Source organism: Myotis lucifugus, unplaced genomic scaffold (genome assembly GCF_000147115.1).
Source record: "Myotis lucifugus unplaced genomic scaffold, Myoluc2.0 scaffold_0, whole genome shotgun sequence".
Classification (NCBI taxonomy): Eukaryota; Metazoa; Chordata; class Mammalia; order Chiroptera; family Vespertilionidae; genus Myotis; species Myotis lucifugus.
In genome coordinates, this window is record NW_005871048.1 from 34,335,797 (window position 1) to 34,361,046 (window position 25,250).

The window sequence follows — 25,250 nt, forward strand, 5'->3', positions numbered from 1 at the left end:
GGATTGTGTTTTTCTCAACTTATACCCAGCTCCCAAATCCTTCACCAAGTCTTCTATATTTCCCTTCCTAATATTTCTCTCTAATATTATTTCCTTCCTAATAGTATTCCTTTTTCTCCATCCTTATTAGGGGCCATTGCAATAGTCTTGCAACCAAAAAAAAAAGAATCTACTACTGTTTCATAAGAAGTTGGAGGATCACTGCTTTTAAGTGGAAAGAACAAGCCTTCCATGATAGGACCTGTGTTCACCTGTTTGCTCTGACTCCGATGCTTTCCTGTGCTCTGCGCACCAGCATTAAAAGCTGACTGCAGCCTGTTCCCTGGTCATGCCTTTGGGACCTGCACACACTGCTCACGCTGGCTTAGCCCATCCCCAAGTGTATTACCAGCAAATTCTTACTCAGCTGGAAGATTATTCCATCTGTGAGGCCTCTGCTCATTCTCCCAGGCAGAAAACTGTACTTGTTCCTGCACTGGCTCCTTTGCACGTTCAAGGTGGCTCTTATCTTGCTGTTTAGCATCTGTTTGTGTGCAGAGCTGTTTCCTCACTAGACTATAAATTCTTTGAGGGTAATGACTGACTGTGTGTTAACTGTGTCCTAGCCCCATCACTATCCACAGCTCCTTGCTCATATCAGGTGCTCATTTAATGCTTGTGAATGAGAGAAAAACATGAATAATCGCTACTCTCTCCCCAGATTCTAATAAAAAGCCCCGAAGTAAAAAAGCACATAGAGCAGGCGGTAGAGTTTAAGTCAGCTTGTCTGAAGTAATGTTCCCATGGGGGGCGAGCCTTCTCTCAGTAGCCAGGTGAAGTTCAGCTAATAGGATGTGGAGGTGTAACTGAACAGCCCAACAGTCCTCACCGGATGGTGCACTGAGTTGGTGTTAGTTGGGCTGCTGTAAGCCTCAGCGAAAGTAGCGGGTGAAAGTCTCTGCACTATCTACAAGGCCACAGCTAATCAGAGAGGACAATCTGAGTACACAACCATTACAGGCCAAGATGATGTCTCTGTAGATTCTACTAAACAGTCAGTGTCTATTAAATGTTTACTATTAATACAGCCTTGCCACTGAAAGAGAAGGGAGTCCGTGGAACCACCATCCTAGCATGCTAATTAATTCTCTGTGTGAAAAGAAGGACTAATCTCCATTTTAAAGCATCAATCATGGAAAATAAACTGAAATGTGACCAGATTTTAAAATGCTACTTGTTCTAAAATCAGATGTAAATGAAAGCTCCCAGGATTCTGTAAGAGGCGATTATATGGTGCTAAGAAACCCCATTGAAACTCAATCTTCTAGGAAACTTTAAAAATCCCTTTTCCAGTTTGAAACTGTGTCAGACTTCATATGCTTTCCTTGTCTAAGAAGCTTTGCTCTGTAAAAATTTCTCTCAATTTCTAAGTAAAATATTACAAAATTTCCCAGAAGCATTAGCGACAGTTCCTTAGCAACTGTTGATATGTCTCAAAACAACCTGAGACAATCTTCTCTGAGACATGTAGTCTCTCCCTCCCCCTGCTAACAGAATTCCACAATATGGCACAAAAGATTCATGTGGCTAAAAATAGCTCCCGACACACATTTTTTTTTAAGTTGACGGAGTCTTAATGATTTAAGTCTTCCATATCACAGCTTTGGGTAGGTGCGCCTTAACAACAGTATATCAAAGGGTTCTGTGCAGAGAGATTTTAGAATCTTTTTCTTTTTTAATCACACCATTAACACTCTTGACATTTCAGAAATAATGTTTATCGATTTTGGTGTTAGCACTCCCATAAATTAAGTGATGTAATGGACGGAATTATTGTGGTACTATAAAGAACGTGCCATTCAGATTGTTAACTACATATTAGAAAAAGCACAGACTCTGGATTCATGTAAAAATAGCCCCTGATCTGAGTAGTAAATAGGAGATGCAGGAAACTGACATGTTCCAGTGAGGATGGGTCTATCTCACCATTCCATCCTGGCTGTTGTACCCAAAATAACTGAATTTGTTTAATAAAAGCATGTTACAATTCCAGTGATCATTCTGTGCACATCGCGCGCGCACACACACACACACACACACACACACACACAAACTCAAAGATGAACATGACACATGAATTCAAGGTTATTCACTCTAAAGGAGTCAGCATAATGCAAAGTAGTAAAAATGGAGAAAAAGCCCGGCCGGTGTGGTTCAGTGGTTGAGTGTCAACCCATGAACCAAGAGGCCTCCCATTTGATTCCAGGTCAGGGCATATGCCCGGGTTATGGGCTCAAACCCCAGTAGGAGTCATTCAGGAGGCAGCCGATGGATGTTTCTCTTTCATTGATGTTTCCATCTCTCTAACCCTCTCCCTTCCTCTCTCTAAAAAATCAATAAAAGTATATCTTAAATAAAGAATGGAGAAAAAAGCATTTGGAACCTGTAGCAGAAAAGAACCATCTGATACAGAAAACAAAAATGACCTGGAGATACAAGCTTCCACAAGCAATGTGCCTCTTTCAATAGAAGAAAAGCAAAGTCTAGCCAAAATCTGTGATTATGGTTCCAGGGTAGAGGTCGGTAAAGTCAGAAGTGGTGAAATCACCATGTAATAGACAGATCGAAAGAATTCCTCTGTGTGTGTTTGTGTAATAGGACATGGACATACATGGGGTAAGAACTGTATTTACACCTCACACAGTTATTATGAGAAATAAATGAACTAAAACACAAAAAATAACACAGTGCCTGGTCCATAGCATAGCAAGTGCTTAATGAATGTTAGCTGTGATCATCATCATCATCACCATCATTACACCATATTTTCTCCCATTTTATATAGAAGGACAGTGAGTTTCCAGGAAAGTTAGATAACTTACTCAAGGTCACACAGCTATCAAGGGACTAGGCAGAGACTGAAGTCTGCCTAGTTGCAAAGCCCATGACCTTTCCAATTTCACCAAAGGTCTTAGCATTCTTACAGAAGGGATAAACATTTTGCTCCTATGAAATGGGTTTTGAGTAAAAAGAGAACATAGCTGCTGCTACTATCTTCATTCTTATAGTTGTAAATGCAAATAAATCTAATTAAAACTACTAAGAGCATGAGTTTTATTGGCTAGGCATATTAGAATAATCTATTGCTAGGCTAAGACATTTCCTGGTCAGAGGTTAAGTATCTGGAAGTGTCTTTTGCTGAAGTGTTGCCAGTCTGTCATTGATCTCCCATTCTATACCTATCCAATTAGCATTCTTAAAGTCACACAAGTTGCTGAGGTGACTAACCTGATTATGTTGTTTTAAAACAATACTATTACTGATGAAATAATGAATAATTTTTCCATATCAGAACATCAAAATTCATTCACTAAAGAGTCCATCACATAAGTCTAGATATAAATTAATAATATGTGTCTGTGTTCTGGTTTGGAGATGAAGGAGGAAAGTTACTTGAAAATGAAAGGGCAGAGATTTATTTTTAGCCCAGGATATACTTAGAGTTAATAGTTCTAAGCCAGTGTGGCTCAGGGCCAAAGCAAAATTCACTAATTTGAATCTCTTTTTGTTGCCCTTCCTCTTTGCTCTCAAACAGACAAGCTAATAAGCAGTGGGGACATATCTTGGATCTAAAGAATATTTCTGCAGTTTCTATTTTCTAAGTCATCAAGCTGTTCTTTAGTTTTATAGAGCAGTTTTTCAATTGTTGAGGATCTTTCTGCAGAAAGGCAATTTGATTTCTATCCTTGGCTTTTCAATTTTACATTCCATTATCACTAAACATTGATTAAGCCTGCTGCAATACACTCCCTTGTAGTTGGGTCTTTGAATTCCCAGAAGGTCATTATTTCTTATAATTTAACAATCTGGAAATATTTTAAAAATATGGTCAATGCAGGTGCTGTATTTATCAGTGTTAACCTTTGTTGATTTTTTATTAAAAAAAATGAACTGCTGTTTCTTAACAAATATGGCACATAGTAATTAAAATGCTTTTAAAAAGATACAAATTAATATTCTTTTTCTGAGAATATCATTAAAAAATACTCAAGATCTGGTGGGCAGCTTTCTAAAATATCTCAATAATCCTCATCTCCTGGTATTCACTCCCTGTGTAATCCCCTCTCCCTGCATGCTGACTGGACCTAGTGACTTGCTTCTAATGAATCGGAGGTGGCCAAAGTGATGGGATGTCACTTCCACGATGAGGCTACAAAAGCCTATGACTTCACGCTCTTCCTTCTCACTTCTTCGCTGAGGGAGCAAGCTGCCATGCAGTGAGAGGATCTCTGGAGAGACCTCAGTCCGACAGCCTGTGAGGAATTGAGTCCCGCCAACACCCATGTGAGTGAGCCAGAAAGTGGGTCCTTCCCAGTGGAGCCTTGAGATGACTGCACCGAGTAAGAGCCCCAGGACCAGAGGACACAGGTAAGTCATGCTATTTTCCCTGGCCACACAGAAAAGGAAATACTAGAAATGTTTGTGGTGACTTGTTACACAGCAATAAATAACAAAGAAAAGCTCTAAATTCACAATGTCATCATTCCTACTTTTTAGTAAACATTGAACAAGAGCTTCCTTCCTATGTGCCTGGCACTTGGCTAGGTACTGGGAATGCTGTGGAGAATGAAATATACATGGTCTCTCTCCTCTGGGCCCAGGAGATGATTACCCTGTGTGCTCCTCCCTGGCTGCCGATTTTATTTGGTTCCCCAAAGGGACTTTGATGAGCATTCACAGCCATTTGATGAGAGAGCCCCTCCACCAGAGAGATACACGCCTCCACAGAGAGCCTTTGGTAAGCCATAGCCTGGTCAGAACAATGATCCCCAGCTCTGAGGGGCTGACAGTCCTCTTCTCAGGAACAACAAGAGCCCTGGCAGATGGAGGTAGTGACACTTTGTTACTCAGATTCTTTTACATAAGAGGGATAAGAACAGCCTTAAATAATTTTTTCATATTAAAAAAACTTATCCTATTAGTCTAATCATAATATTAATTATAATTGGAACGTAATTATAATTGTTGCAACAACAATGCAACTGCAAATCTTCTGTAAATTAGTAATCTTCATCTACTTCTATAAAATCATTCCTATCAAGCTTACACGATATCATATATTTAGCTCATTATCATGCCTAGTTTTTTGTTCATTTTACCTATCAATAAAGTCAGTTTTATTCACATTGTCTTAAAATTTTGTGGCACATTATTTTGGTGGTGGGAAATCTTTCTTCTTGAAGACCAGTTATATTTTTAGAGAGATTTTAAGCCCTTAATATTTAAATATATGGATTATGCAGTAGTGTTCGAACATTATTATGTGGAAGTTCATGGGTTTGAGTAGACATCTTACTCTTCTAGCTTCTGGACACACAATTAGACCAATGAGTCGTTTAGGCAGTACACAGGGGTGACAGTGAGGCAGAGCTTTATAATTAGACTGGGGGAATCAACTCCAAATGTTTGGGATCAAATTATTAAGTTACTTTAAAAGATAATATCTAAGGCCCAACAATGGAGAGAGAGCAACTCTGGTTTGAATAATTCAGAAAGAGTGTATCAATAGAAGGGTAAGAATTAGCAGAGATCATGGGAAAATTGGAGTCAGAGAGCAGTTGGCAGTGCTCACGTAGCACAATCCAGGACAGAGAGTTCTGGGAGTATTGATCCATGTGTTAAGCACTGGATTAAGTGGAGAACACAAAAGATATGGACCCTGCTCTCATGAAATCTACATTCCACTGGACCAGATGACAAAGCAACTAGTCTAGTTGGCAGCAATATGCATAGTGGAGTTGGCCACACCAGGCTAGATGTTACCTTTAAAATCATCTAACTCATTTTGCTGTGTTTCTAGGCTCACCAGATAATATTCTTATTATAATGTGGCGTCCAATAACCTTCCTCAATTCTTATTATAAGGTGGCTTCCAATAATCTTCCTCAATGCTGACATAAGCTTTCCCATTCACTTGGCAGTCACAACTCATAATTATCCATTAATATACTGGCACTCTAAGTTTTCCATATCAATCACTTAAGTCTAGCTAGCATTCTCTCTGAGTTTATCCCAAAAAGCTGAAGTGAGGTGGTAGCCAAAGGAAGGAATGTCACCACCACACAGGACTTGGGGGAGGTAGTTGGAAGCAGCCAAGGCAGGGAGAGATGACAAGCCAGGACCATCCATGGTCAGGAGGAACCAAACTCCTAGCCTGGAAAATGACAACTTGTTTTAAATCCAAAGGGGAAGCTTAAAATAGAAACTGGAGAGTGAGAAGCAAAGTCAATATCTTCAAGTTAAGATGAGTTAAAAATGGAATAAATAGAGGCAAAAAGTTCAGGACTAAATGAAATCAAAGTTGTTACTATGTTTTTGGCTTGAGAGAGTAGGAAGATAGTGAAATCATTTATTAAAATGAAAAAGGCTTGGTGAGAGGGAAAGTGGATTTAGTATGAAGAAAATCAATCCTATTTGAGATACTGTTAAACTACCACATAGATTATTTAGATAAACGAATCTGGAGTGTTCAGGAGTCTCTGAGATGAAGGTTTAACTTTAGTCACTGACATATAAAAGGTACTGAAAGACATGGAACTGGATAGAACCATTTAGGAAGAAAAGATAGACACAATGTCTACAAAGGCCTGGAGCCAGTCTAACACTTATAGCTCTAATACAGGATAAACTCGAGAAGTGCATATGCATTTGGTAATTTTTCTACATAACGTCAAATTGATTTCCACAGAGGTTGTACTAATTTGCTCCAATAGCACAATATGGAAATACCCTTTCTCCCATATCCTTCACAATATGATGTTTTCAAACTTGTCTATCTTTACTAATATGGTAGGTTAAAAATGTCATTTCAATATAGTTTTAATTTGCTTTATTCTTTTTAAGGGTGAGCTTGAGTATCTTTTTAAATTTTCAAGATGCTTATTTGTACCTACCTATGAACTGCCTATTCATAATCTTGGAAGGAAAGGTTTCCCAAGTTAGGTGAAAAGAAAGGTGTTTGAATAGCAATGGGAAGGATCCTGTGACAGGGAGACCTGATGATGCAAGAAAGGGCATTACTGAGAAGAAAGAGGGTTCAGGATCCAGGGCACAGGGCAGGGGTAAATGTTGGAAAGGGGGCAAGGCCACTTCTCCCATGGATGTCGGAAGGCTCAAGCACTGGTGCCGAGAAGATAAGGTGGCTCTATCCTGATTGTATCCATTCTGACTGGGAGGTATGAGAGAGGAAGAGGAGCTGTAGCCATGAGAGGAGTGGGAAAGTGAACTTACTAGAAGAGTTGAATAGAATGACCTGACAGTTTGACATGTCCTTTTGAGGTTTGTGGTCAGCAATCTGACAACATGGTTGTGCGATTTTTCTCCAGAGATGTTCAATCACTTGGATATGAGTACAACATGTGAGAGATACAAGATATTAAAGATATTAGGCAATACACAGGGGTGACAGTGAGCCATGGAACCTACACTGGGTACAGAGATGTGAGAACAGTGAAGTGTCAGGGTGGTGACAGTAAACAGTGGTAAACAGTGGAGGTAAATGGACTGAAGGACTGAGTGAAGTTGGGGGACTGCTAGAGTAGGAATACATGAGTATGTGAGTAGGGGGAGTCCTAGGAGGTAGTACCTGAGAGCAATCAAGAGAGTTGGCAGTGGGTTAGCACCAGCCTGAAAGAAACTGAAGATTTTGCACAAAGATGAAGGGGTCATGAGTCTAAAATAGTAGGTTGATATATTCAGGAGAGAGAAGGCTGTAAGAAAAGCAAGATCCTCTTGAGAGAGCCAAGATTCAGTTGAGGACAAAAGCTGAAAGGAATATTCAGAGGAAAGGTTGAGAATGTTGGAAGTTTTCCCCCATAGAAGAGGCATTCTAGCGAGCACAGTGAGAAGTGTGGCATGGAGGGACAGTGGGAAACAGGGCCAGGGGAGAGAAAGGACAGAAGAGAATGAGCAGGAGGACCCAGGAGAGGTTACAAGAGTAGAGGCACTTACATCATGTGCAGAGAAAAATCCAGAACTTAGTAGATTATTTGTAAGAAATAATAAAATCATACAGTATAAGATATGAGGCAGTTTCCATAAACGTATGCTATACAATGATCCACAGAATAACAAATTCCCAGCAGATAAAATTGCAACTGGTTCCCTTTGGACCTGAGATTTTAGAATCTCATTGTGCACTATGGTAAGAAGCTGTTCAGTGTTTTACAACCAGGAGCTGTTGCGCTGAAATTAAAACCCGGAAGTTTTCTGTATGATGATAAGCCTCCTTATCTCTATAGGAGAAATTTTAAGTTCTAATTAAACTTCTAAATTAACCTAAATAGAAACCCAGCTCATTTAATAGAAGTCTAGAATTTCAAATTATGTAGAAACTTAGATGTCATCTAGTTCAACCAACCCATCCTAAAAATAAAAAAATAAGAAACCACACCTTTTATATTAACCCGCCCCTCCTCCAAACTCCCTAGCTTTCTCAGCATGTGTCCTTTCCCTCCTGTTCCGACTGAAATTAGACAGCCCCTAACAACTCTGTTTCTCTTGTAGGCTCTCAAGTAAAAACCCAGTGCCTGCAGGTGGGGCAGGTATGATCCATCCCTCCTCCCACTGCCAATACCAAGCCACTCCCACCCTCACCCCCCCACATCTGCTGGTCCCACAAATGAGTTAGTTCCATGTCTAGCCTGGGTCCCATTAACTGGAAAAGATTTAATAACTTGTTTGAAGGCATGAGAGAGTTACAAAAACATGGTATTGTAGGACAAAGGAAGAAAGAAACCCAGCAAAGTGAGCCTGGCACGTGACTGCTGACTGAAAGTTCAGGGTCTGCCAAGGAAGAGGGGACCCAGCAAACACATGAGGACTTTGGACAGGATTTGGAAGGACTACACTTCAAAAGTAAGTGCCTTAGAAACAGACCAGCCCTCTTGGTGACTGAAGGCCAGCTTCAAAATCTCAATCCTTAGCTGGATCAATGTGATCAGAAATTGCTAGTATCCTAAGCTAGCTGCCTGCCTAAAGCAGAAACAAATCCTTTCTGGACAAAAGAAACATTTCAGAGTCTTAAATTATCTCTGTAAATTTTATATGCACAACATCTGGTTCCTTAAAAAAGTAAGTTAAATATATACATAATTAGGAATATATACACATATATAAATATACATATTTATGAATATATATGAAAAGACTTGATGAAAACCTAAGAGGAAAGCAGACAATAGAAACAACCCAGATGGTCCAGATAAAGGAGTTAGCAGACATGAACTCCAGATTTCTAATAATTTTTTCAACACAAACTTAAGCGTTTGAGTATAAAACTGGAAATTTTTAAATGAACTAAATTAAAATGCTAAACCCGAAAATACTGGAACTCAAATTTAGAACTCAATGAAAGACTTTCAGAGCAGATTTACACAGATGAAACTGGAAGGAAGGTCAGAAAAAAAAATCCAGAATGAAGTACAGAGAAACAAAAGTGGTGGGGGGAGGAGCTTAAAGAAAGAGATATGGTGAAGACATCTAAATATCTATTATTGGAGTCACCAAAAGAGAGGATAGAGAGCCTGGGGAAGAATCAATATATTTAAAAATAAAATGACCAAAAAGTTTCAAAAACCAATGAAAAACATTAAGCTGTAGGTTTAAAGGGAACTATGAATCTCAAGGAGGACACATATAAAGGCTTAAACACATAAATATGTAACAGCAAAAAACCCCAAAAAGTTAATCCTGAAAGCGGCCAGAGAAAAAAGAAACTACCTTCAATGAAGCCACAATTAGACTGATAGCTGGATAGTACCATACATGTCTGTTGAAGAAATTAAATCTATTATTAAGAACCTTCCCATGAAGGAAACCCCAGGCCCAGAGAGCTTCACTAATTAATTCTCCCAACATCTAAAGACGAAATAACATCATCATTACATAAACTCTTCCACAGAATAGAAAAAGAAGATTCCTTCCCACCCATTTTATGAAGGTAACATATCCTTGATCTAAACTGAGAAGGATATTATAAGAAAGAAAAATTACAGGCCAAATTCTCTTAGGACACTAAGCAAAATATTAGCAAACTAAATCAAGCAATATATTAAGAGAAGTGTATTAAAACCAAGTTGGATTTTGTCCCAGGAATATAAGGTTGACTTAACATTTGAAAATCCATCAATGTAATTTACCATATTAAAAGAGTAAAAGAGAAAAATCATTTGATCATATCAAAAGATGCAGATAAAGCATGATTTAAAAAATCCACATCTCAAAAACTCTGAGTAAGAAATAGGAGAAAATTTCCTGAATCAGATAAAGAAAACCTACAATAAAACCTAATGCAAACCTCACACTTATACAAAGTTTTCCTTCTGAAAATGGGAAGGAGATGCCAATATCACCACTTCTATGCAACAATGTCCTGGATGACATAGACAAAGCAAGAAGCTAAAAAGTCAACAAAAAATATGCCAGACCTATAAGTAGAATACCATAAAACAATATTAAAGGAAAAAATTTAAACTAATAAAAGGATATACCATGTTCATAGACTGAAAGAGTCAATACTGTAAAAATTCCCACTCTCTCCAAATTGATGTCTAGATACAATTTAATATCCAAGTCCAAGAATGATTTTGTGGAAATTGAAAAGCTGCTTATAAAATTTAAATGAAAATTAAAAGAGTAAAAGAATAGCTAAGAAAAATAAGAATAAAATTGGGCAACTTTCCCTAGTGGATATCAAGACTTACTATAACCTACAGTAATAAAGATAGTGTGGTACTGACATAAAGACAGGCTACAAAATGGGACAGAGAATCCAGAAACGGACCTCTGCATATGTGGAAACTTAATATTCAGCAAAGGTAACAGAGCAGTGGACCCTCATGCCTCCTCCCTGTCCTGACCTAGTTCTCTAGTCTGCTCTTCCATCCCCCATGGAAGAAAGTCAATCTCCATTCTCTCTAAAGCTCTGAAATCCCTCTCTGTCAGCAGATGAATTTGCTTCCAATTTCACAGAAAATATAGAAACCATAAAATACCCTTTTCTAAACTAAAAATACATCTGAATCCATAACCACATCTTGTTCTCTATAACTTCTGTTAAAAAGAAAAAGCCATCTCTTGTTCCTCCATCAGCCCCACCTTTTCTGGGACTTTGCTCTTCCAATTCTCTTCCTCCTGTATCTTCTCTCTCTATTGGCTCTTTCCTACCAATTTTTTAAAAAATAGTCAAGCCCTTTCCATCTTAAAAACAAACAAATCAATGAAAAGTAAAATAATCTTTCCCTTCCACTTTCCTATCCAAGAATAATCCTATCTTCCTCTCCCAATTCATGAAAGAAATATGAATTCTGTCTACTTCCTCATGTCTCCACACAGGCATCAAACCACAACAGTCCGTTTACTCATCACACGTACACAAATGACTTTTCAGGCTTTTCTTACATAGCTTTTCTAAACACTGGACATGCTCACAGTACATGGCTGCAGGTGGCTCCTAGACTTTCCTCCTACACTTCTGGCCACCCTTTCCTAGTGCCTGCCACAGGCAGTCTTCTGTTCGTCTCTTAAATGATGGTATATTTCAGAATTCTCTATCAGTCCATTTTCTCTTTTCATTTTACATATGTCTGCGTGACCTCCTCTATTTCCATGGCTTTAGTTACTATTTATTGCTGATAACTTCCAAATCCACATTTCTATTCCTGACATGTATCATGAAGTTCAGAGACATGACACTTGAATGTGTTTCATGCTCTCTAAACAGGATCTTGACAATGCTGCCATTCCATCCCTCCTCTGTGAGTGGCATCGTCCATCACCCAATTTCCACAACACTGTCAGTGCTGCCTCCCAAAATATAGTTTCTCTTTACCTCTAGTATCATCATTTATTTATGGACACCTCCACTCCCATCTAGACCATCTTCTTGCTCTTAACTGGTCTCCTGCCTCCAGTCCTGCTCCCTTCCAATCTTCTCCATAGGAAGATCAGATTGTTTAAACTTTTGTCTTCTCATTAAATTATGAGATTCTTGAGAATGGGTACCATGTCTTTCTTGATAACTGATCAATTACTATAGTGACTGGTACATTGTAAAATTAAAGAAATATTTTTGGAAGAGATAAATAAATTGGCAACATTTGTATCATTGTTAAGAGCTGAATGTGCACATATACTTGAAAACATTTAGGGCATGTCCTGCTCCTTAACGGAAGTTAAAGGTAAATTATCGTATTAACCATTAAGTTATACTTCCACTGACAAACTTAGAATGTAGGTCTTCAGAAAAGCTAACATGAAAAGTCATGCAAAATAGCAATTAAAGTTCCAAGCAAGTCCCAAAATTCCAAGAAACTATTCTGTTCCTTTCTGGGAATTTTGTTTTCCAGTTAAAATACAATAGCTGCCTGTCCTTAGCATGTTGCAAAATGAGAGCAATAACCTCTTAGAACATGGATTCAGGTTGTAAAATCTCTGCTTTTCGGATTGGATATAAAGTTAAGCCAAAACTACATAAAACATACAGAAAATGTGAGGAATTTGGGAGTCAGGGAAGGCCTGGGCCTGGGAAAGGTTGATTCAGGGGATTCAGCTAGTAATGCAATGCATTTCCCTTGGGGGGTTTCATTTAATTAACCCGCCCAATTCTAGATTTTATTCATAGACATTCTGACTAAGTAATATTAGTCCACTTAAAGGTGAACAGAAGAAACCAGATTTGCATTTACAAAATAGAAAGCTAGGCTGAGGATGCTAGGAAAAGGATCCAGAGTTTTCACCAGATTCTCAAAGGGGCCCATAGCTCCAAATGGATCAGACCCAGTTTAATATCGTATCATTCATACGATACCATCATAAGAATAAGATTGACATTATGGGAAAAGCGAAAACATAGTGCTTAAGGATGTGAGCTCTTAAGTACAGCTGAGTTCCAATTCTGCTTCTATAACTTAGTAGATGTTTGACCTTTAGCATGTTACCTAATTTCTTTGTTCCTCAGTATCCCCGTCTCTAAAAGGTGGAAAGTAGCATCAACCTAATCAGAAGATTAAGTGAAACAATATGTATACTTAGCAGAATAACTGGTACTTGGAAAATGTTACCTATTGTTACTGGAATAATCTTTAGACAAGATAAGTTCTAATCTTAAAAGGTTATATAATAGAGTTACAGTCAAGCCCCACACTTTTAAATTTATTTCCAATTTCATAGAGCTTTTAGAAGTAAGAACTTGATTTCCTCTGACAGCAAACAGAAAGACAAGCACTCATCTTTATGATGATGACCTGGTTCTACTTAAAGAATACATTAATCTAGTGGCCAACGACTGCCAGGAGGAACAGCTCAGGCACAACTGTGCCCAAACCAAACTTGTCAGTTCTAAAATACATTCTTCAGGGCTGAAGTGGATAATATTTTGGAAGTGTTCAAAATGCCAACTCTTTAATTATTTGGAGGGGAGTGTATTTATAGTTACTTCATCCTGGCAGGCCCACTCCGATACAATTTCACTCTATCAAATATTCCACACAAGTCATGTTATCTTGGGTGAGGTGGATGACTGATAACTCCAGCTCACAAAAACCTTGCAACCCAAGATCCTACCTTCCATGCTTAAAGGAGCAGGACCCACGAGCATCTGTGGATTTAGTTCAATCATTTGTAAGAAAGCTTACAAAGAGAAGCCTCGGTCCTGCTGGCAGGTACTTTAGCAGCTGCCTCTGGACAGCAGAAATGATAGTCAGTCTTGGCAAGAATGGAAATCAGACCCTTAATTCTGACCTTATGTCACCTTCCCCAGTGTCTAAAATGTGTGTGCCAATCAACAGCAAGGACAACCTGCATTTCAGCTATTCATCAGTAACTTCCATGTTAAATTGTTTGATACATGGCTCCAATTAGAAGCCTGGTTGCCATCACATTGTAACATATTAAGAACAATTATGACTAGTGTCAGTGAGCATGTAGGGTTCAAATGGGTTCTCTAATATACTGCTGTAGAAGTACACCTTTTCTCAGATTGACATAGGTATATCTAACAAAATCTTGAAAGTGAATACTCACTAACTCACCAATTCTACTTCTAAGAATTTATTCCAAAGAAATAATCTGACAACTGCATAAATTATATGTGTAAGAGTGTTCACCTATGAACTGTTTATAATACAAACAATTGGAAAAGAATTCAATCCTCACAACATATAATTGGATAAAACAATTTTGGCATGGCCTTAGAATGGAATTCTATGCAGTCATTAAAAGGAAAATTTAGACATATTTAAGTATTGGCACAAAAAGTAATCTGTGATGCAAATTTTAAAAACCAGGTGCATAGTATGATCTTATTTTTGTTGTGTACATTTATATCTAACATATACATATATCTGAATATATGTATTGTATATGTATATATCCTATCTAATAAAGAGGAGATATGCTAATTGACCCACACTTCATCGCAAAGATGGCAGCGCCCACAGCCAATAAGGAGGGAAATGCTAATTGACTGCCTCACCCTCAAAGATGGCAGTGCCCACAGCCAATAAGGAAGGAATATGCTAATTGACTGCCATGCCCTCAAAGATGGTGGTGCCCACAGCCACAAGATGGCGGTGCCCAGTTCACTGCCATGCCCTCAAAGATGGCGGAAGTGCACGCCTGTCTCCAGAGTCCCCCAGTCCCCTCAGCCCCCGAGCCGCCCAGGGCTGGCTCGAGGTGCAGGCAAGCCTCAGATGGTGGCTGCTCAGCCGGCCAGGGCTGCTTAAGGCTCAGATAACCAGGGCCGGCCGAGGCTTGTGCTGCCGGCAGTGGCAGCAGCAGAGGTGTGATGGGGGTGTCACCTTCCCCTGATCGCCAGGTCACCTCCCGCCCCTGAGGGCTCCCGGACTGTGAGAGGGGGCAGGTCGGGCTGAGGGACTCCCCCTCCAGTGCATGAATTTTCATGCACTGGGCCTCTAGTAGTTATATAAATACATATTTAATTATAGAAAGTTATGCACTGAAAGATTAACAGTGGTAACTTTTTAAAAAATATATTTTTATTGATTTCAAAGAGGAAGGAAGAGGGAAAGAGAGAGAAACATCAATGATGAGAGAGAATCACTGACTGGTCACCTCCCACATGCCCACCACTGGGGACCAAGCCCACAACCCAGGCATGTGCCCCTGACTGGAATCGAACCTGGGACCCTTCAGTCCACAGGCCAACGCTCTATCCACTGAACCAAATCAGTTAGGGCAACAGTGGTAACTTTTAATGCTTGAGATTATGAGTAGCTTTTATTTATTTATGCCATTCTGTATTTTATTAAAAATTATTATTATGTATTACTTTTTTAATCATAAAAATAAGTTAATAAAATTTTTTAACCCCAGATAGCACTTTTATTTGAGGATAGTACCAGATATGTACTGAGGTTCACACATTCAGAATCATACAAAATCTCTAAGCTCTTTCTTTTCATATTGTATCAATACAGGAATAGGCAAACTTAAGTGCCTTTAGAAGACAGGAAGACAAAATAACTAAATGAAATAGAAAGGGTATGCAGCAATAGGGAGGGGAAGTGACCACAATTACCACAGAGCACATGCCTAGTCTAAAGGCATCCAAAGTAAAAAAAAATTCCCAAGCACTCAAAATACATCTACAGGCCCAGTGTGATTAGTAACTTGCTATTTAGGATCTTTACAGTATAAACCTACACACACAGTGCGGTACTATAACTCTCTCACACGAGGACAATTAAACATCCCTCCCTCTGCATCTCCTAGAGTTAATTAAAGTGGTCTCTAAAAGGAGATATTTTTTCATATTTATAAATTATCTTTCTAAAATGTAATATAAGAAAAAAGTTTTGCCTCCTTCTATAACAGAATGAAAGCAATTAATTTAATTAGCTTTCCCTTTCTCTTATTTGTTCTAGAAAGCTCAGGAACTTCCTTAGCCTCGGTTTACTGTTACAACTGTCTTTCCCCCTCCATCATTTAGTTCTTATTCACTTGCTTTGATGGTTATAGTAAATGTATTACAGTATAGTATAGCATAGAATAGTATACTGTATGTATATATATACCACTTGAAATATTTTTGAAATTCAGATTGGACATAGGAAAGTAGAAATAAATTAATATACTAAAGAATAACATTAGCATATAGTAAAATAATTGTAGTTACTTGCACAAGCATTTTATATACTTTGGTATTATCTCTATTTATTGGCCAAATTTTAAACTATATAATATAGACTGCAAATGTATTAAGGGGAATTTAGCAGCTGACATGGAAATGAGATAGGAAAACAACAGGTGAAAAGAGAAGGTGAAGGGGGGAGGAAGTGGGATGAAAAAAATGATGCAATAATTGCATTGTAGAATATGTATGTGCAGCGACTATTGTGCCAAAATAGAATAAAAATAGCACCTTTCTTCAGAAGCTTTTACCTGTTCAAGGAACTCAAAACCTATCTGGGTAAGTGAGTCTAAAAGTCTATCTCCCACTGCCTTCCGCTCCCCCAAGCTGCCATACCTGCCTCTAGCCGCTGCTTTACTGCCCACCCACCAAAAACTGGAAATGAGAGTATAAATATTCCTCAAACTTGAAGTTTTAGAACTAAGATGTTTATTAAAAATTAAAAATTGATGGTAGGTAATTATCAAAATGGAATGTGCTAAGATGACTAATATCAAAATCAATTATTAAATATTTTAAATGGTATTTTATTTTTAAATTTATAAGCTGCTCCCTTTTTTTAGGAATAGAAATTCCAAGAATCAATGAAATGCTGGGAAATTCTTTAAAGAAAGCTTTTGTATAAATTCAAGGCATGTGTATAACTTTGATGGCAAAAAACTAAGCAAATATTCTGCTCAATCATATATACATATAACAGAAGATTAACCAGCCTCTTGTTTTTATTGACTCCTGAACTAAGCTTCAATTTAAAGAAGTAAAACCCAAACACACCAGTATAATCTGGTTAGTTATAAGAAATACATTTCTTGTTTAATATGAATCTTGAATTCTCATTAAAATGGAATAAAACAAAACATCTTAGAAATTAATTTAATAAGACAAGGGTCTTAAATAATAAATCACCCTCCTGCTTATTTAGATTAATTTGAACACTTAATTTGTGGTGAGTGGTCAGAAAACTTTAGAAAGCAAAAGCTGGATAAGAGAGTAATATTATACCAAAGCCTAAATAGCATTTAGTATGAAGTTAAGACTTTCCAAAAACATTCCAGGGTATAAAGCCAAAACATTTTTGAGAAAAATTAATTAGAGATAATGAGAAAGAAGTTTCATATATTTCTTAATGCAAGGAAAGTCTGAAGAACAAACAAAATTTATAAAAATGTGAAATAAGAAAAGCACAATGGAGTGTAAGAGACAGGAGACGTTTCTGAATTGATTTTTAAAAAATGAAAATGGAAAGTGAAGTACTTTAATGATGTAAGGTAGCCTCAGTATCAGTATTTAATAAATATGAAAAGTCACAATGCATGTGCAGACTGACAATCTAAAAATAATTACTACCCAAAACAGAGAAAAATAGCACTGACAGTATTATCCTAAGATACCAAAGAAAGTGAGATACAACAACGAAACCATATTTCATTCTCTTAAGACAGAAAGTGTGGAGGAATCCCTGAGTACTATTAAAACATTGGAAGGTTTTTTATAAAAGTGTGTAAGATGATACACATTTACTGTGTATATATAGTACATATTTATACATGGGATACACAGATACATTTATATTTATAAACCTCCCCATGAAGTGATTTATTAATGTCCAGAATGAATACCTAGAAACTCGGAATCAACAAACTAGCAGCAAATTACAGAGAAAACAATCACATGAGGTCTGCAATCCCGTTTAAATAAAGCCCCACCAGGAAAGGGCCAGCAATGGCACTGGCAGCGATTCTGAAGCAGCAGCAGCAATCCATAAAGCGTCTTAATTTTCTCGTCATTTAAGAATTAAGCCACTTCCAGTTCACACAGATCCTACCAGGTGCACTAAATTGATGTCATTATGAGCCATCAGGAAATACCCACCGAGACCTATACCAACACCTTGAAGTTTTGTTAAACAGCTGTGTGTTTTAATTGATTTGTATTATTTAAAATAGGAACAGTTAAACGTCAGTGATCGGATGTTGTATAAAAGAGATGCCAAAAGACTCCAGGGAGACCGAGTTCAGAAGAAAGCCAATCACTGGAACTTCACTTGAGCACTGAAGATTATTACCAGAGGAAGCACAATTAAATCATCAGGTTATCAGCCATCATTATAAATCACCAGGCAACATATCAAGCTTCATTATTTAAGCATCCTTAACCAGTGACTTCCTGTATCAGTGAGAGTCAAAAGCAATCTACTCACCTAAGGTACCTAAAGAGCTCTGCTTTTTGTGGTGTTCTGAGTTTTCACCCTGAGAGATTTATCATGGAAATATAATGAAGACTCACTGAACGTGATTTATTACCCTATTTTCTAAGTTTTAGACATCATGCATTCTACAAAAGGGAATCAGTAGTACTTGGTATATGCAAACTGTGTACTACACAGGCTCCTTCTATTCCACTGGCTACAAATATTTAACCCCGTTCTCTCAAGGTACTTGTACAGGATCATATGACAAAAATATAATCAATGAGTTCCTTTCCACTTTTATCCACCTGATGCCATTCACTTACTTGTATTTAGACAACCTTCCCTGGGTATGTGGAATGAGAAAACAGTGTTTTGGTTTCTAAATTTAAAGTGCACAGTTCAGGTATTAAAAAGAATATCTTTGAAAGGAGATATGGCACACATTTAATTTTATATATGATTCTCTTTTCTTAGTCTTCCCACCAACTCTCTGTAGATGCCACCATTATGTTTAATGAAAAAATAAGAGAGTCTCCATCATTTGTCCAAAGCCGGGCAGCTTGTAAGTGGTGGTCTGAGTCTAATCCACTCTGTCTGGCTCCAGCACCTAGATAAAGGCTCTTAGAGGAAGCAAGCCTCCTGGAAAATGGCTGACCCCCAAGTCTGGGCAGGAATGTGCAACAAACTGTCACACCAAAAAGCAAGAAGCCAGAAAGCTACCTGGCTTGTATCAAAATAGCTCAGGAGATAAGTTAAAGAGACTTTCACTGGCCAAAGATAAGGTAAATCAAGCATCAATAAAGAGAACCACTACAATGAATTGAAATAGATAAAATATTTATATCCATGAACTCATAAAGTTATATTTAAAAAGTTCTTGATCACCTTTGGAGGATGCTAGAGAACCAACTATTATCTTGAAAGCTAGAATATAAAGAGAAAGAATCAAGCATTTATCCTGCCTTTTGTATACAAAACCTACATCAGGTAACTAAGCCATTATAGAAGTAGTCTAGCCAATAAATAATGAGTGATAGAATTAGAACATCACCACTCTGCAACCCCTAATGAATTAATGAATCTAGGTAATAATAATCAACGGCTGCTAACATCACAAAGAAAAAACAATAACTGGGCTTCATGTGCCTCCTGTTGGAAGCATCCAGAACCTAGGAAATATTCTTGCCCAAAAAGCCAAACCTGAACCTGGTCAAGCCTCAAGATCTAACTATAGTTTATACAAAATATAGGGAGAAACATTAAACACCACCGAGAGATACAATTAGAAAAAAAATCCAGTCTGCAAATACTCTAGGACAAATAATTGTGTTTCTAAAAAAAAAAAAAAAAAAGTAAGGAAAAAAAGAGAGGGAGTAATGGGAATCTTAGATTCAAAATGTCTTATGAGATGTTAATCGTTTTAATGTGTAAAGCTTATTTGGATCCTCATCAAAGAAAGTGTAAAAAGGAATAAAACATTTAGGAAAATGTAAACACCAATTGCTACTTAAAGATATTAAAATTTTTAACATTTAGTTGTGATAATAGTTTCCTTACCTTTCTTTAAAAAATTAAACTTTTTATATTGAGATAACAGTAGATTCACATGCAGTTGGAAGAAATGATACAAAGAAATCCCTCATACCCTTTACCCTGTTTCCCCAATGGTAACTATAGTACAATATCACAGCCAAGATAATGACATTGATTCAGTCAGATACAGAACACTTCCCTCATGTTGCCTTTGCTAGTCATACCCACTTCCCTCCCACCCTGGCAACCACAAATCTGTTCTCCAATCTATAGTTCTGTCATTTCAAAAATGTTAGATAAATGGAATCATATGCAACCTTTGGGATTGGCTTTTTACACTCAGCATAATTACCTGGACATTCAGCTAGGTTGTTGAGTGTATCAAAAGTGGGTTCCTTTGTGGGTGTGTGTTTTTTTTGTTGTTGTTAATCCTCACCTGAGGATATTTTTCCATTGATTTTTAGAGAGAGTGGAAGGGAGAAAGAGAGAGAGGAACATCAATGTGAGAGAGACACATCAACTGGTTGTCTCAGCACCCTGACCAGGGCAGGGGATTGAGCAACCGAGGTACCTGCCCTCGACTGGAATCAAAACTGGGACCCTTCAGTCTGCAGGCGGACGCTCTATCCACTGAGTCAAACCGACGAGGGCAAGAGTTGATTCCTTTGCATTGCTGAGTAATATTCCATGGTTAAGATATATAACAGTTTGTTTAACCATCCACCCTATCAGGGACATCTGGGCAGTTTCCATGGGCTATGTGAATAAAGCTGCTATAAACGTTTGTGTAGAGCCCTTACCTTTAACAAATATTTCCTTAAATATTTATGGGCGAGATAATGTGATATCTAATATTTGCTTCCAAAAAAATTCCACATTAGATGAAATATGCCCCCCCCCAAAAAATAAGCCAAGCCACGAGTTTGTAAGTACACTATACTATCATCTCTACCTTGGTACATATTTATAAAAAGAGAACATAAGAGAAAATTACTTATCTGATCACTATACACCCAAGATCACAGGAGCTCTTTCCCTAAAACACAGAGCCCACACCTCCCAGTGATCACTGTTGTCATATTCACTCTACCAATTTAGGCAGATCCAACCTGGGCATCTGTTAACTCTTTTTCAGAAGTTCTTAAAAAAATAAGTTTTTATTAGACTGCAGGGTTGAGGTAATAGGTAGTCTGTAATGTTGGACAAAAGCAGGTAAGTAATCACCATAATCAAATGTATGAGATTCATGAGTGGCTTGTCTTCAAAAGAGAGAGTTCGTGTCTGACATGAGCAGGTCCTTATCATCAAGACAAATGCTGAGAGAACAGTAGTGTGATTACCAAAGATGAAGAGCAACAAACTATAAAAGCACAATCAAGCCTGAAAATGAACTGAAATGCATTTTATATTATGTGAAGGCTGCTTTTGTTTTTAAGCCACTCTAGAGGACAGGATATTATTATCATGTTCAGTGTGCAAGCTAAGGATTTTTTAGTATAATTCTGCAAAATGGAACCTACTATTTGGTGCCATCAATACAAGGTGGATCAAAAGTAGGTCTACAGTTGTGAGTACCTGAAACACAGAGTTTATTATTATTTATTAATTGTTGCATTATTTTCCATATGAACAACTGTAAAACCTACTTTTGCCCCACCCTGTATTAGCTCATTCTCCCCTCAGGCTGTATCATACCCTCCCCTTCATCCCACTATTTTTTCTTCACACAGGCCTTCCAAAAATGAAGACCAATCCTCTCAAAGATCTCAAGCAAAGAAAGGTACATAAATACCAACCCATTAGCTAATCTGGGACTAGAAGCCAAGACCTCCCAAGGAAATATTCATGATGACTTTCAAATGCCAAGTAGTGCAACGGCAACAAATGAGTGTCTCTTGCTAGGTCTTTAGTGCCTGACAGGCACCATGATAAGCAATTCTAAAGCTTAAATAAAGTTTGTTATCAAAAGTAGGAGAGCTGTCCACAAATCAATCACAATAAGACAAATTCCAAAGGAACATCTAAATGCTATAGTTGTGTTGTAGTTTGGTTACATCAAATATCCCTCCTACTAAGTGGGCCCACACTTGGTGTTAGGAATAGTAATGCTTACTATGATCGGCTATGGAGAAAAAAAAAATTCCACTAACAGACTATCTATATGACACTTAAATGCCTATAAACTGAAATATATTAATCAATTCCATTAAGAATAAGTAAGGTACAGATTGGTTCATTCGGTTGGTTTAGTAACTTAGGAATTCTTTTAATGGAATGAAATAACAGAATGAAATCTATTTGTAACATCATATTAGGAAACTAAGAAAACAGAGTTGAGTTCAAAATCTTATTCATATGACATGAGTCAGAACAGAGACGTGTGGAATTAAAACCCCAAAATGACATAGACCACCAGGAATTGGGCTATAGGCTTGCAGTGAGGAGATTAATAACAGAGCTGCTAGAGAAAAAAAAGGAAAAGGCTAACAATTGGGCTGAGGGACATGATGGAAAACATATCTGAGAAGGAGCTGAGAAAAAAAGCAGTCAAGTTAAACACATATAGTTTTGGATGCTCTCTTCGTCTATCCCTTTGCCATCTTTCTTCATTCTTCCAACCAAACATTTTCTGGCCCTCTGGATTCTGGTATTACAGTACACATTTTTGAATGGCTTGTGGTCAATGACAAAGACATTGTTAGTTGAAACTCTTAGCACTCCTCACCTTGACATACTTGAAGGTCAATCTAAAATATTCTGCAAAAAATAAAATGTTCTTGCCAAAAATCTTTATGGCTGATTTGCTTCTATATCTTATTACCCTTTTATCATAGCAACCATCCCATACTTGTTCTACAAAACTAGGATTTCGGGGGAGGGGGGTGCATTCCTGTGAGCTGAGAGGGTTTCAGAGAAAGGAACATGGGGAAGAACAAGAGAAGGGACTATATACAGACAGAACAAAGGCAACAGGGAGAGTATTAAACCTGGGAAGAATTCCAGGAACAAACTGCACAAGATGGGTTCAGGGAAATGAATGGCTGGGTTTGGCAGGAGCTGAGAGTGTGTGGAGGGAAGGAGAAGATAAGCTTGAAAGGGCAGGTCAGTGCCAGGGAGTGGCAGCCCCTGCAGGCCAGCGGAGGCATTTAGCCCACATGCCATAGGCCCTTGGGAATCTACTGCAGGTCTGCCCACCGGGAAGAGAAAAGCAGCCGTGCTTAAGGAGATGTGACTAACGGTACAGGGCAGGGAGGAAAGGAGCAGAAGACCAGGGGTGGGAAGCTTTACTAATTGTTTCAGGTGAGGCTACAGGGCTTGATCTAGGAGGGTCAAAGTGGGAAGAGAAAGGAAAAAAATTAATTTGAGGGGCAGTGTGAAAGATACATATACTTAAATCTAGTTTTGTCCTCAATTAAAATCTAAAAAATGGCCATTCGTAATCATTGTCAAATGCTACTTATAAAATGCTAAGGATTCTTATGTTGATTGGGAGGTAAACTATCATTATTATGATCAAACACATAAGAGGGCATAAAAATGTTAATGGTTGATAAAGTCATTTTTAAAGGAAGCTTTGATTAAGCTTAACAGAGCCTTGGAAAAATAAGATTTTGATATAAGAAAAAATTATATTTAAGGAGACTATGATTGGATGCAAGGTGATGAGTATTTTTAAATTTCTAAAATAATTAACTGCTGATTTTAGCAAGGCAGCTATAACGACAGAAATGATTGACATCTATTTTATCTACTTTTGCAAATCTACTTTTTATATGTACTTTTGCAGATCTATTTTATCTGCTTTTTAGATCACTATTGCAAAGCTATTATTAATCAAAAGTTAATTTTTTGCAAATACTCCTATGAGTAAAACTTTGAACATCAGACGTGACACCAGCTAAATCATATATTTTTTAGTGTATATGTCAATTCAGTTTCTATTCTCGTTTTCTTAATACATTTTTATTGAGCAGCTACTATATTTTAAGGACTGTGCTGGTGCTGGTGTACAGTGAAGAGTAAACAGACATGATCTGCCCACATGACAGCACACCATATAGCGTGAAAGATGGACATTATTTTTTTGAAATATCCAAACATATAATTTAAAATGTGATAAGCACTATGAAAAAAATTACAAATTTTTATGAGAGTTGATAACAGGGAGGCTAAACTAAGACTGGGTCTGGGAAGGTTTGTTATTTTTAAGGAAACTGTCTTAGACTTGAAGCTTGTAAGTAGGTAGAAGAGTGAGATAGGAAAAAGAATAGGGAAGAGAGAACTAGGTAAAAAGGTGAGCAGAGAGAAAGCATCACGTATAATAACATGAGAATACTCTCTAACCTGTTGGGTAATGGTGTCCCAGGGGCCCTGCTGCAGCCGCGTCTTGTAGCACTCGTGGACTCCTTCCCATATGTCCTTCAGAGACAAGGGTCTCCCATCTGCAGAAGAGCATGGGGAAGACCCACAGTTAGTAATCCGTGTGACAGTGGTGCTTGGTGTCTATCTAAAACTATCAGAAGAATATTATGACTTTTTAAAAAATCAAAAGAGTGCTATATGAATGACCATCATCTTCCTGAAGGAAACTTAACTATTCACATCTCTCTCCTTTGTAATTATCTAGCAGTTAAAGTATCTGCTCATTCAGTGCCTTTATGAATCTGAATCCAAATGTGTTTTAGAGAGAACTAATAGATACAAGCATAGGCAAAGGATCAGATAGACAGACTCCGATAGTCAGAAGGGTGCACTACGGATACCTCTGACGTCTTAATACTTCCTGTCGTCCTTAAAATCAGAGACAACACACATGCTTCTTTCACTCTCACTGACCGAGGATCTGTAATGTTCAAATCACTCTGTTGGATACCACAGGGAATAGAGAGAAGGAAAACACACAGTTTCTCCTACTAAGGAGCCTGCCTTCCTGCTAGGGAAACTATGACAAGTGTATGGATAGTGTATCAGTAACTAAAATGCTCGGAGGTCACTGCTAGAGGAAAACTGCAGTCCTCTGACCGTCCAGAGGAGGGGGCCGTAAGCACCCAGTGTGTGTGCAGGTGGAGAAAGGGGCTGTTAGGGGTGAAGGGACCTGAGATGAGTAAAAGCTTTAGTGAACAATAATTCCCCTTTTCTTTGTTTGTTTAAACGACTTCACTTATTCACCTATATTCTTAACCACTCAAATAATGTGTTTTATGAAGACCACATGGCAGAAGATAAGTAAAATGGAAAAATAGACATCTAGGTTCAGAAAAGGAAGCAGGGAGTGAACCTAAGGACTTCTAAGCACACTCTGCTAGAAAGAAGGTGGCCTGACTGCTAGAACCTAGT

General features: G+C 37.9%; 1 protein-coding gene across 6 annotated transcripts in view; it reads right to left on the reverse strand.

The window, feature by feature from the left end:
- Positions 1 to 25,250, reverse strand: part of ATG10 (autophagy related 10) — a 182,258-nt gene that overhangs the window by 26,954 nt on the left and 130,054 nt on the right. For all 6 annotated transcript variants that reach the window (XM_023750229.1, XM_023750204.1, XM_023750212.1 and 3 more), the window contains one exon: positions 24,258 to 24,355. In XM_023750229.1, coding sequence (XP_023605997.1) covers positions 24,258 to 24,355 — 98 coding nt within the window. The remainder of the gene's footprint in view (positions 1 to 24,257; positions 24,356 to 25,250) is intronic.